At 44.9% G+C, this 12,860-nt stretch overlaps 1 protein-coding gene across 2 annotated transcripts in view; it reads left to right on the top strand.

Moving 5' to 3' along the window:
- The window catches only part of TTYH1 (tweety family member 1), a 234,771-nt gene that overhangs the window by 139,536 nt on the left and 82,375 nt on the right, over nt 1–12,860 (top strand). For both annotated transcript variants that reach the window (XM_075328743.1, XM_075328745.1), the window contains exon 3: nt 8,206–8,317. In XM_075328743.1, coding sequence (XP_075184858.1) covers nt 8,206–8,317 — 112 coding nt within the window. The remainder of the gene's footprint in view (nt 1–8,205; nt 8,318–12,860) is intronic.

Here is a 12,860-nt window from a genome sequence, read left to right as displayed (position 1 = left end):
GCTAAATTATACTATATGGAGGATTATGGGGGCTACATTATACTATATGGAAGACTATGGGGGCTGCATTATATTATATGGAGGATTATGGGGGTGCATTATACTATATAGCAGACTAAGAGGAGTGTATTATAACATAAGAAGGACTATGGGGAGTATATTATAATATATGAAGGACTATGGGGGATGCATTATAATATATGGAGGACTATGTGAGCTGCATTATGCTATATGGATATTTATCAGGGATGCATTATAATATATGGAGGACTATAGGATGCGTTATAATATCGGAGGCAGGGACTTGGGGGGGGGCAGGTCCAATTTTTGCATCGGGGCCCATCGAACTCTAGTTACGCCACTGCTTGCGGTATAACTTTGATTAAAGGGGGTGAAATCTGTATTTATACTGTTCTTATACTGTTGTATGATGTCAGTATATTGTCCTGTTGGGCATGCCTGCCTTTCCCTTCCTTTGTTCTGTCCCAATTCCATCACCCTTGAGTTTACATATAAAGCATAAAGTAAAAATCTGTGTTTTAATCTCGTCCTCTGTGGATGTGATAGATGTTCCAATAATCCCAAACCGTTTTGTGCAAGCATTAAAATGCCGTGTGGATCTGTTTTGTAGCAACATCTGGGTCACTTTATTCCAGCAGAGATGTGTCAGGTGCTTTGTCTGTGAAGTGCTCAGTGTTGTCAGACAAAGATCTGTAATTATCTTGTTCGGGCTTTGTTAATGATAGGGAAAGTTGGAAGGAGAAGAGAACATAGAAACAAAATATGGGTGAACAGGCGAGTCAGTAATTAAAACCCAGAAAGGCGATCATTATTCCCTGTTATCTCTCTTGAAGAACTGGATAAATTAAATGCTCGTTTGTTGAAGTAAGATGGAGAAGGAATTAATGATTTTACTCTTGGCAGAAAAGTCTTCTTATAAAGATGCATTTATTTAGACTGTCAATTATCTTGCATCTGTAACAAAAAATCTGTTACTAAAATTGGATTATTTTTCCTGATTCTTTTTAATATAAACCGGAAGCTTCAGAAGTGTTTGCACCTTCTTACTTGACTATTAAAGGGAATCTATCAGCAGGTTTTTGCTATGCAATCTGAGAACAGCGTAGCATTGGGTTGAGCCCCGGATTCCAATGATGTCACATGCTAGGCTGTGTTGTTGTTTCAATAAAATCAGCAGCAGGAGATTATCATTACAGGACTAGGTGTCTGATGTCTTCTAGTCCTCCTGCTGTGTGTAATTCCGCCCCCATAACTGAAAGCTGCCAATCAGTGGTGTGGGTGTGGTTTTACAGCGCTAAGCATTCTGATCTCTGCTTGATCTGCAGTAGCAAAACTACAGCAAGAAGAGCAGCAAGTGACACTACTGGAATAAGGGTCTCAGCCCCTACATGATGCTGCTCTCAGATTGCATAGCAAAAACCTGCAGACAGATTCCCTTTAACTGACTGTTCAGAATAATTCGCACATGTGCATGCTACATTTTTCAGCACTTTTAACCCTCTGCAAGCTTTCTCTCTAAGGTTATGTGCATATGGAGCATCCCATGGGGCCTTGGGGAATACTCGTCACCGGGCCAGTGATGGAGGGGTCTTTGGGGGATGTCAGGGGTGGCCCTGCCCGGTTTTGTGACCCCCAAGGTGTCCACAAAATGGGATGTAGGAAAGAATGGTGGGATGATGACGATGTTGGAGGTAGTAGTTGTCTCGTGATGCCACCTGTGGTGTGCGGCCAAGGATTAGACGCCGCTGCGGCTGCTGTCCTCTGGGGTGGAAGGTGTCGCAGCCGGGATGCTTCAGCTCCCCACAGGTTGAGCTAGGCCCCAGGGAGGATGATGGGGGTGGTAGTGATCGTTGGTGCTGGAGCACGGGGTGCCAGCAATGAAGGGCTGACTCAGTGGTTGCGGTTCAAGGTCTTTTACTCACAGTCCAGTTGTCACCCTTGGAGTGCCAGTCTCCGCTGTGATGGGCCCCAGCCAATCCCGGATGATTAGGAGGTCACCGCCGGTGTTCCAATTATGTGTCCTTTCTGGTTGGGGTCCCTCCAATCCCCTGTATGAAAGATGGAACGGGCTGCGGGTGTTTCCTGCACTCTCCGCAGAATCCCCTGTAGTTGTAGAGAGCCTGGACTGAGCTATCTTCTCCAAGCCACGGGTCTTGTAGTGCTCCCAGAAGTACAAAGGTGATGCCTGGACCGAGGTCCCGACTGTGCTCTTCACCCCAAGCTGTGCCTGTGGGTATCTGCCCTAGTGTAAAGATGCTCCTTCCTTTTCCCCAAGTGGTGCCCATCCTCTAGGTGGTTGTCCTAGTGACCGGGAAAGTTCCATGTCTCGTTATGGCCACCCCCCTGTCTAGCCCAGGCCAATCCCAGTAGGAAAGCACCTAGCTTTGTGTGGTTTGTGAATGTGAGATTAACCAGCGATTAACCTCTTCCTTACCCGGGATGAGTACTGCACCCTAAGGGAGATGCAGTACCCTGTGGCGACTGAAGCCTCAGGGGTGCCACACATACAATTGCTCAGATTCATCATTACTGTTTCTCCACTTTCTTGGATTAATTTTCTTCTTCCTCTAATTAAGAAGAGTGACTTCAAGAAATCACAAATGATGAATTGGGGCCAATGTTTTTTTCAGGCATATTCAACTCTCCGTCTGACCCTACCGAACTATCCACTACATTAACTATTGGTTACAATTATGTTATTGTCTTTATCCCTGGTTTATACTTTTTCATTTAACTCATTTAACCGGCCAGCAACTTTTCCAAGTCCAGCGCTCCTTGCTGAAATAGCCAGGTTTCTTGTATAGACATTAAGGAAATATTTTGTTATAACTAGAGTTTTTTTAAAGGGATTGTCCACTTTTTTGGACATTTTTTTACATAAATGCATGTGTTTAGGTCTAAAAATAATGTATGCATTACAATTTTTTGCATCACATGGCTTCTATAGCCCTTATGTTGTTCTGCATTTTGCTAGTCTCGGAATATGGAGCCTGTAAAAAATAAATGATGCACATTTTTGCATGAGACCCATATACCAAAATGATTTTTAACCCCGAATACGTTCTTTAAAAAAAAAAAAGTGATCAACCCTTTTAAGGGTAGAGAATATGTAAAAGTTTACCAACGGCAATATCAGTGTGAAGGAATGAAGAATTATTTTGCATGCTTTATTACTAACAATGAGAATGCGACGCCCCTCAGTCCTCTAAATTGAGACGTCTAACCATCTGTTCCCCCCACCCTTCACCAGATGTAAGACTGTGACTTACTGTTATATCATGGAGGATAGATGTGTAAGAGGACAAGTTTGTCATCGTATTTTCATGCAATGTGTGTTTGTGAGAAAAAATTGTAGAATCATTAGGTTGTAGGAAAAAAGGATCCCAATTCTAGGGATAATAACTAGTGATGAGTGGGCACTACCATGCTTGGATGCTCAGTACTCGTAACTAGTGATGAGCGAGCACTACCATGCTCAGGTGCTCAGTACTCGTAACTAGTGATGAGCGAGCACTACCATGCTCGGGTGCTCAGTACTCGTAACTAGTGATGAGCGGGCACTACCATGCTCAGGTGCTCAGTACTCGTAACTAGTGATGAGCGAGCACTACCATGCTCAGGTGCTCAGTACTCGTAACTAGTGATGAGCGAGCACTACCATGCTCAGGTGCTCAGTACTCGTAACTAGTGATGAGCGGGCACTACCATGCTTGGGTGCTCTGTACTTGTAACTAGTGATGAGTGAGCACTACCATGCTCGGGTGCTCAGTACTCGTAACTAGTGATGAGCGAGCACTACCATGCTCGGGTGCTCAGTACTCGTAACTAGTGATGAGCGGGCACTACCATGCTCGGGTGCTCTGTACTCGTAACTAGTGATGAGCGAGCACTACCATGCTCGGGTGCTCTGTACTCGTAACTAGTGATGAGCGGGCACTACCATGCTCGGGTGCTCAGTACTCGTAACTAGTGATGAGTGAGCACTACCATGGTCGGATGCTCAGTACTCGTAACTAGTGATGAGCGAGCACTACCATGCTTGGATGCTCAGTATTCGTAACTAGTGATGAGCGAGCACTACCATGCTCGGGTGCTCAGTACTCGTAACTAGTGATGAGCGAGCACTACCATGCTCGGGTGCTCAGTACTCGTAACTAGTGATGAGCGGGCACTACCATGCTCAGGTGATCAGTACTCGTAACTAGTGATGAGTGAGCACTACCATGCTTGGATGCTCAGTACTTGTAACTAGTGATGAGCGGGCACTACCATGCTCGGGTGCTCAGTACTCGTAACTAGTGATGAGTGAGCACTACCATGCTCGGGTGCTCAGTACTAGTAACTAGTGATGAGCGGGCACTACCATGCTCAGGTGCTCAGTACTCGTAACTAGTAATGAGCGGGCACTACCATGCTCGGGTGCTCTGTACTCGTAACTAGTGATGAGTGAGCACTACCATGCTCAGGTGCTCAGTACTGGTAATTAGTGATGAGTGAGCACTACCATGCTCGGGTGCTCAGTACTCATAACTAGTGATGAGCGAGCACTACCATGCTTGGATGCTCGGTACTCGTAACATACAGTCGGCCACAACTCGTGTACTGAGTATAATGGAAGTCAATGGGGAACTCAAGCATTTTACTGGAGGGTCTTGCATAAAAATGCTCAACTTCCCATTAACTCCCATTACGCTCGGAACACAAGTCAAGCCCGTCTCAGAGACTGACTGTGCATTATGAGTACCCAGCACCCGAGCATGGTAGTGCCCGCTCATCACTAGTTACGAGTACTGAGCACCCGAGCATGGTAGTGCCCAATCATCACTAGTTATGAGTACTGAGCACCCGAGCATGGTAGTGCCCAATCATCACTAGTTACGAGTACTGAGCACCCGAGCATGGTAGTGCTCGCTCATCACTAGTTACGAGTACTGAGCACCCGGGCATGGTAGTGCCCAATCATCACTAGTTACAAGTGCAGAGCACCCGAGCATGGTAGAGCTCACTCATCACTAGTTACGAGTACTGAGCACCCGAACATGGTAGTGCCCAATCATCACTAGTTTCGAGTACTGAGCACCTGAGCATGGTAGTGCTCACTCATCACTAGTTACGAGTATAGAGCACCCGAACATGGTAGTGCTCACTCATCACTAGTTACGAGTACTGAGCACCTGAGCATGATAGTGCTCGCTCATCACTAGTTACGAGTACTGAGCACCTGAGCATGGTAGTGCCCGCTCATCACTAGTTACCAGTACTGAACACCTGAGCATGGTAGTGCCCGCTCATCACTAGTTACGAGTACTGAGCACCCGAACATGGTAGTGCCCAATCATCACTAGTTTCGAGTACTGAGCACCTGAGCATGGTAGTGCTCACTCATCACTAGTTACCAGTACTGAACACCTGAGCATGGTAGTGCTTGCTCATCAATAATACCGTGTTTCCCTGAAAATAAGACGAACCCCAAAAATAAGTTTTAGTTTGATTTTACAGGATTTCTGGAGTATGCTTGAAATATAAGCCATACTCCCAAAATAAACCCTAGTTACATTGAGTACAGGCATTTGACGTGAAGAGAACTGGTAATTGCCCAGCCCCCCTCTCTCTTAGGGGTCTCCTCAAATGAAGCCCTAGACCATCTTATAGAGCAAAAAAATAGTACAAAACCCTGTATTATTTTAGGAGAATCACGAAAGCAACATGTCAATTTTGCTAATTTTGCAAGAACCAAAATCCAGTTATGGGTCAGCTCTCCACTCTAAGGGGTACTTGCATGCGACGACATCGCAAGCCGATGATAGCGATGCCGAGCGCGATAGTCCCCGCCCCCGTCGCACATGCGATATCTTGTGATAGCTGCCGTAGCAAACATTATCGCTACGGCAGCTTCACACGCACTCACCTGTCCTGTGACGTCGCTCTGGCCGGCGACCCGTCTCCTTCCTAAGGGGGCGGGTCGTGTGGCGTCACAGTGACGTCACACGGCAGGCGGCCAATAGAAGCGGAGGGGCAGAGATGAGCGGGACGTAAACATCCCGCCCACCTCCTTCCTTCATTATTGCCGGTGGAGGCAGGTAAGGTGATGTTCCTCGCTCCTGCGGCTTAACATACAGCGATGTGTGCTGCCGCAGGAACGAGGAACAACATCGTATCTCCTATTGGTGCGACATTATGGAAATGTCCGACGCTACACAGATCACCGATTTACGACGCTTTTGCAATCGTTTATCGGTGCATTTAGGCTTTACACATTGCGACGTCGTTACCGGCACCGGATGTGCATCACTTTCGATTTGACCCCGACGATATCGCAGTAGTGATGTCGCAACGTGCAAAGTACCCCTAAGGGCTTCATATGTTCATACAGGTCTATGGATATTCACTGCTTGGCCAACCTTTAATGCTGTTTTTCATCCATTTACTCTTTCTCATGTTTCCACGAGTTCTTCTATTTTTAACTTTCATGTATGTATAAACTTAATTACCCTGGATTTGACCTAAAATTTGATTTGCATTGTAAATGAAATGAGAGTAATCTGCATTTTCATGTTTGAATATGTATAAGTCCTGAGCTGCCTAAACATCGCGTAGTAGGCATATTCTACCTATGTGTTTTTTCCAATTAATTAATGGAATATTGAGCTCCGGGGACAATGCAGACATTCGCAGAGGCAATTATTTGCTATTCGTGTTTTACTGGGGGACATGTCTTTTGGATGGACACAATTTTAATGATTAGTTGCTTGGCTACATCTAAATTACTAAACAAATTTAACCAGAGCCAAATTTTGGTTCCTTGGGTGCACCAGGGAAAATGATTGAGAGCCTAACTATCACGCTAGGTACGGGGAAATACCAAGCGCATGGCAAAAGGAAAGGGAAACCCTGTGTCTAGGGAGAGGGGAGATGGTGACCCCTGATCGAAGCTACTGCTGGTCCCTGGGGTCCATCACCACCCTAGATAGGTTCCGTACCTATGCGCCGAGCTGGATACCTGACCCTAGGTATCCAACCTATGCGCCGAGCCGGATACCTGACCCTTGGTATCCCTGGTGATGGGACCTAAATAGGGAACGGATGGGATGAGCTCTTCGTCAACCCCACTAACCACTATAGAAGACACAAGGAGGACACATAGGGGAAAACGCATGAACTACTTGTCTACAGATGACACCGGTAGAAGTTCAGCAGAGCTTTCTGCAACAATACCACAGAGGAGTACAAGCCACCTGGTTGCACCCAGGGCTTGGATAAACTGAATAATATCACCAGCACCACTAGGAAGGAAGGTATTAAGCCACCAAGATAATGCTGATGATCAGCAACTGGGTGGAAGTCGAGCTCCTGCTGGGTCCAAAAGGGACAGAGATGAATCCAGCAAGAAAGCTACCTATACCAATGAATACTGACAGCAGGAACAATGGAAAGTCAGGGAGCGTTATGCACAGCCAACTGCTATGACCTTCTAAAGCCCGAAACCACATGACTGTGGGTCACCCATGACACACCTGTGACACTAACCCTTTCCAGAGTTCCTTATTGTCATGGTTTTGGAACTTTGGAAATGTTAATTAATTGGAAATTCCAACTCAGTGTCTGTGTTTGATCCATACATTGAATGGCCATAGTCAGTTCTGGACGAAGGTCCACCAAGCCAAAAGATATAATGATTCAGGAGGACAACCTCCATCTCTGTAGATCGTATACATGCCTCCGTAATTTTTTTTCCTATCCTTGAACAAACAGGATGAATGACAACAAATTCTAATAAGAAATAGACCCTGGAGATTGTCACCTCTAGATAGGGTTGTCCTCTTCTGAACCATTGAGGACCATCGTTGTGTTTGAATCTGGTCTTATCGGATGCTTCTCTGGTCCTGTACGTAGTCAATATGAATAGAGTCAGAAGTTCAAGTACTCAAAATGCAGCGGGCTTTCAAAAACACAGGTTGGATATACATCTGAAGATATTTTTTGTATTTCTAGGCTATGAAAGGTATTCTGGGCAAGGCAGACCTAGATACCAACTCCTCGGAGATATCGGGTTGAGCCAATTAAAAATTCCTTTCAAGATGCAAGTTAATTGGGACTTTTAAGCAGTGTAAATTAATTCTTTATTATTGCTATCTTGGGAGTTACATTGACGACACTTCTATAACTTTTTTTTCCTCTTCACAGTGCTGGTATTGGCATCGGTTTTTATGGAAATAGTGAAACAAATGATGGTGTATACCAAGTGACCTACTCTCTGATGAATGCCAACCACACATTGGCCTCCATTGACACCTTGGTAAGTCTAGAAAATATACAGGATATACTGTATGCTATGTATCACCTAAATGTTATCTTGACCCATAGGTTACCCAGTATGGTGATAAGGCTTGCCTCAATGTTAGGTCTCCATAAAATGAACGCTGGTGGAGTTTGACTTGAAGTTTCCAGTTTCGAAACTCCCCTTTCCCCAGGCGCTGCTAGTTTCAGAAAAACAAGAAGTGCTTTACTCACCCTCCCTGAGTCCAGGGTTGAGTCTGTAATGCTAATGCTAATATTGTAAACAGGAGCAGTGATGTAGAGGCACAGAGAATGAAGACTGAGTTGAACAGACAAAAAAGTTCGTTATCTATTAACCTCTTCACGACCCTGGATGTACCAGTAGGTCCTATTTTCTGGTGACTTCTTGACCTCGGATGTACTGGTACGTCCTGACAGAAGTTGGTGTCCAAGCAATCGCCACCGGGAGCTTGGCTTACATGACAGCCGAGCTCCGGCTCTCACAGCCAGAAGCGGAGCTTGCACCTCCGCAGGCTTTTTAACCCCCTAAATGCCACGATAAATAGCGATCAGCACAGATCAACTGGTCGAAAAGGCGTAGACGGACTATCTAGTCTACTTGGATTATTGTCATGTTTTTTTCTAGTTTTTAGTTTCTTCAATAAAGCCATGTTTTAATTTTATTTGCGGATGCTGGACCTTCCTTCACCTTTTTCAAGTTCCACCTGACTGCCGGTCAGGTTTCCGCATACCGCACCCTTATTCAACAGTCTGGTGAGCTGTTTACTTCCTCCTGCAGCATAAGAGAGGCTGAGAGAGGAAATGCGCTGCCTCTTCCACCCGATCAGGACCCCCCGTGATGTGATCATGAGCACCCAATCGTTGCCATGGTACCCCAAGATCAAATGATGATCTCCAGGGTGTGCGGCTACAGTGGGCCTCTAAGACCATGCCAGGAGCATGGTCTGAGAGACTTGTGTCAGTGTCACACTGACAGCTATAGTGAATAGCAATGCTGGTGCATTCCAATACATTATGCCAGCAATCAGACTAATAAAAGTTAATGTCCTATATAGGGACTAAGTAAAAGAGTAAAAAAAAAATTCAGAAAATAAATAAAAAATTGAAAAAAATATTATACCCATAATGAAGTATATTTATGTAAAAACAAAAATAAACAAAAAAAAAGTACACATATTTGGTATGGCTGCCTACAAATTAAGCCAATCTATAAACTGGTCACACTAGTTAACCCCTTCAGTGAACACTATAAGAAAAAAAAATAGGGCAAAAACTATATCTTTTCAACATATAGCGGACAAAAAAAAGGAATAAAACGTGATAAAAAAAGTCATATGTGACTTTCGGTGATGCAAAAACTCTTTTTTTATGACAAAAAGGAATTTTATAGCGTGATAGTTACCAAAAAAAGCCGATTTAAATCTGGTATCGCTGTAATAGTACTGACCAGAGGAATAAAGCCGCCTAAACATTTATACCGCAAGGTGAATGGCATAAAAAATAATCAAATAAAGCCATTTCTTCAACTGCGGTTGATTTGTTTATTCTGCTTCCCAAAGATCATAGTAAGGCTCAACTCACATTTATCCTGCACTCTATGCTGAGCGCTTACACTGGGGATTATGTGTAAATCTCTGAAAAATGTGATTCAGGCAAAATTCCCAATGGAAAATTCACTATAATGAGGCAGAGGATGTCACTTTGAACTCCCATCTGGCCTGTGGTGCGGCGGTGTCCATCTTTTTACGTGTCTTTTTAGGCATACACAAAAGTGCGGTCCGCAACAGTTTTGTGCACCTTTGAAAAGACTGACACAGCTGAATAGAGGCCAATTGGGGTCTAGAGTAACTCTACTGCCTCATTAGTGAATGGATTCGTCGGAGGTTTCATGTGAATCATCTATTTTGGAGATGTAGGTGCAATCCCTGATGCAAGCACTCAGCATAGAGCACAGGATAAATGTGACCTGATCCAAAATGTTCTTTACCCAAATTTCCACAAAATAGTATTCAACTTAACCCACAAAAGAACAAGTCGCCACTCAGGTCTGTCATCTGTTAATGGAAATATTGGACGCTTCCATGTGACTGGTAGAACAAAGGCTCTGGTAAAGTGTTATGGCTCCCACTCTAAAAATGAATCACAGCAAAATATGCACTCCCAAATTCAAATACACCCCAACCCTTCTGAGCACCACACTGTGTCCACATGTTTGGCAGTGTTGTAGTGAGGGGAGGCTGCTTAATTTAAGGATTGTGTATCTACAGAAGCACGAGCTGCGCACAATGTACGGGCACTACAATGTACTGGGCACTACAAGGGCTTATTTGTAAATTTTACTTCTGCAACATTCACTGCGTTTGACTCCATGGGTTTTTTCTAGAGAGAAACCATCATAACACCCGTAGATGAATTCCCAGTGGGGTGTAATTTCCAAAATGTTGTCTCTTGAGGGGGTTTCTGCTGTTCTGGCACTTAAAGGCTCTGCAAATGTTGTCTGCATCCTATTCTAGGAAATTCTGTGCTGCAAAAGTCAAATGGTGCTCCTTCCCTTTGAGCCCTGTGGTGCAGCCAAACATACTGTACAGTCACATGTTGGGTATTTCCACATTCAAGAGAAATTGTGTAACACATTATGGGGTCTTTTTTTTACCTATTTCACTTGTGAGAAATGGAAATCTGGGGTTCTAACAATATTTTAGTGGTAAAAATGTACCGTAATTATTTTTTCTTCACTGCCCAATAGTATGATATTTTGACACACTCCTGTGGTGTTCATATGCTCACTGCACCTATAGGTGATATCATTGAGGAGTGCAGATTGGAAAATGGCATCACTTATGGGGGCTCTGCTTCCCTGGAACCTCGGGGGCTCTGCCAAAGTGACATGGCACTGGCAAACCATTCCAACTAAATCTGCATTCCAATATGGTCTTTCTTTCTGAGCTTTGCGCTATGCCTCACAAGTAGTTTTTGAAATAGCAATTTTTTATTTTCACAGACCAAGGTTATACAATTCCATGAATCGCCTGAGGGGTAAAAGTTTTCGCTACACCCCAAAATGAATTCCTTGAAAGGTGTAGTTTCCATAATGGGTTCAATCGTGAGGGTATCTGCTATTTTGGTGTGTCAGGGAATCTTCAAATGTGACATGGCATCCACAGTCTATTCCAGACAAAATGGCGCGCCATTGAGCATTGATTAGACTTCCTAGTCTGGACTAAGGGGTACTTTGCACGCTGCAACATTGCATGCCGATGCTGCGATGCCGAGCGCGATAGTCCCCGCCCCCGTCGCAGCTGCGATATCATTGTGATAGCTGGCGTAGCGAACATTATCGCTACGACAGCTTCACATGCACTCGCCTGCCCTGCGACGTTGCTCTGGCCGGCGACCCGCCTCCTTATTAAGGGGGCGGGTCGTGTGGCGTCACTGCGACTTCACACGGCAGGCGGCCAATAGGAGCGGAGGGGCGGAGATGAGCGGAATGTAAACATCCCGCCCACCTTCTTCCTTCCGCATAGCCGACGGGAGCCGCGGTGACGCAGGTAGAAGATGTTCCTCGCTCCTTCGACTTCACACACAGCGATGTGTGCTGCCACAGGAGCGAGGAACAATATCGGACCGTCGCGTCAGCGTAATTATGGAATTTGCCGACGCTACACCGGTGATACGATTACGACGCTTTTGCGATCGTTAATCGTATCATCTAGGATTTACACACTACAATATATCCTGCGACGCCGGATGTGCGTCACTTTCAATTTGACCCCACCGACATCGCACCTGTGATGTCGTAGTGTGCAAAGCCCGCCTAAGGACCAAGTCCCTCAGATTTAGCTGTAAGCCAGTTCAATTGACTACACACATTTGTTCACATAATTTCCACTGTGCACACTTGGTGTGTGAATCACTCACTCCCTTCCAATGTCACATCGGCTGCTCAGCAGCTGTGCCCGAGTAAATGGCACTAGTTGCTCAACAGCAGTGATTGGCTGCAGCGCTGTCAACATGACATAAGCGCTGCAGACAATAAAAGATACCAGGAGCAAAGGTGGAGACTGAACTCTAGATCAGCAAAAGGGTGAGTAAGACAAACTGTAACCATGGCATAAGGATTTTCTGAACTTGTATGCCTTGAAGGATACACGTTTCTACAATGTAAATGTGCCTTCATCAGACCTTCAATTTTCAATTTCTTTCCTTATATGTTCGTATGGAATTTATAAGGGCAAACCTCTTTGGGACTGTAGGGAAACTGTGTAAGTGATCTGAGATTGCACTGCAAAACCCAGTAGGATCTTCCTAAAACAAGTGGCCAACAATACATCCATAACCACTGGTGTGCATGGTGTCTTTGTTTTTGAATGCATCATTGGCCATGCAGTCATAAAAGAACTTTGCATTTCTTCACTCAGGCCTTACTGATCTTTTAATGACTAGTGATGGCCGAACCGTTTGGGGTCCGTGCAGGATACCTAAAATCTAGGAAACTCTGTGTAACTATCCAGAAACGGCTATCTGTATAATTTTAGAAAAAA

Source organism: Anomaloglossus baeobatrachus, chromosome 11, assembly GCF_048569485.1.
Source record: "Anomaloglossus baeobatrachus isolate aAnoBae1 chromosome 11, aAnoBae1.hap1, whole genome shotgun sequence".
NCBI classification, from domain to species: Eukaryota; Metazoa; Chordata; class Amphibia; order Anura; family Aromobatidae; genus Anomaloglossus; species Anomaloglossus baeobatrachus.
The sequence above is the reverse complement of the archived record's forward strand: the minus strand, read 5'-3'. Positions and strand labels throughout refer to the sequence as shown.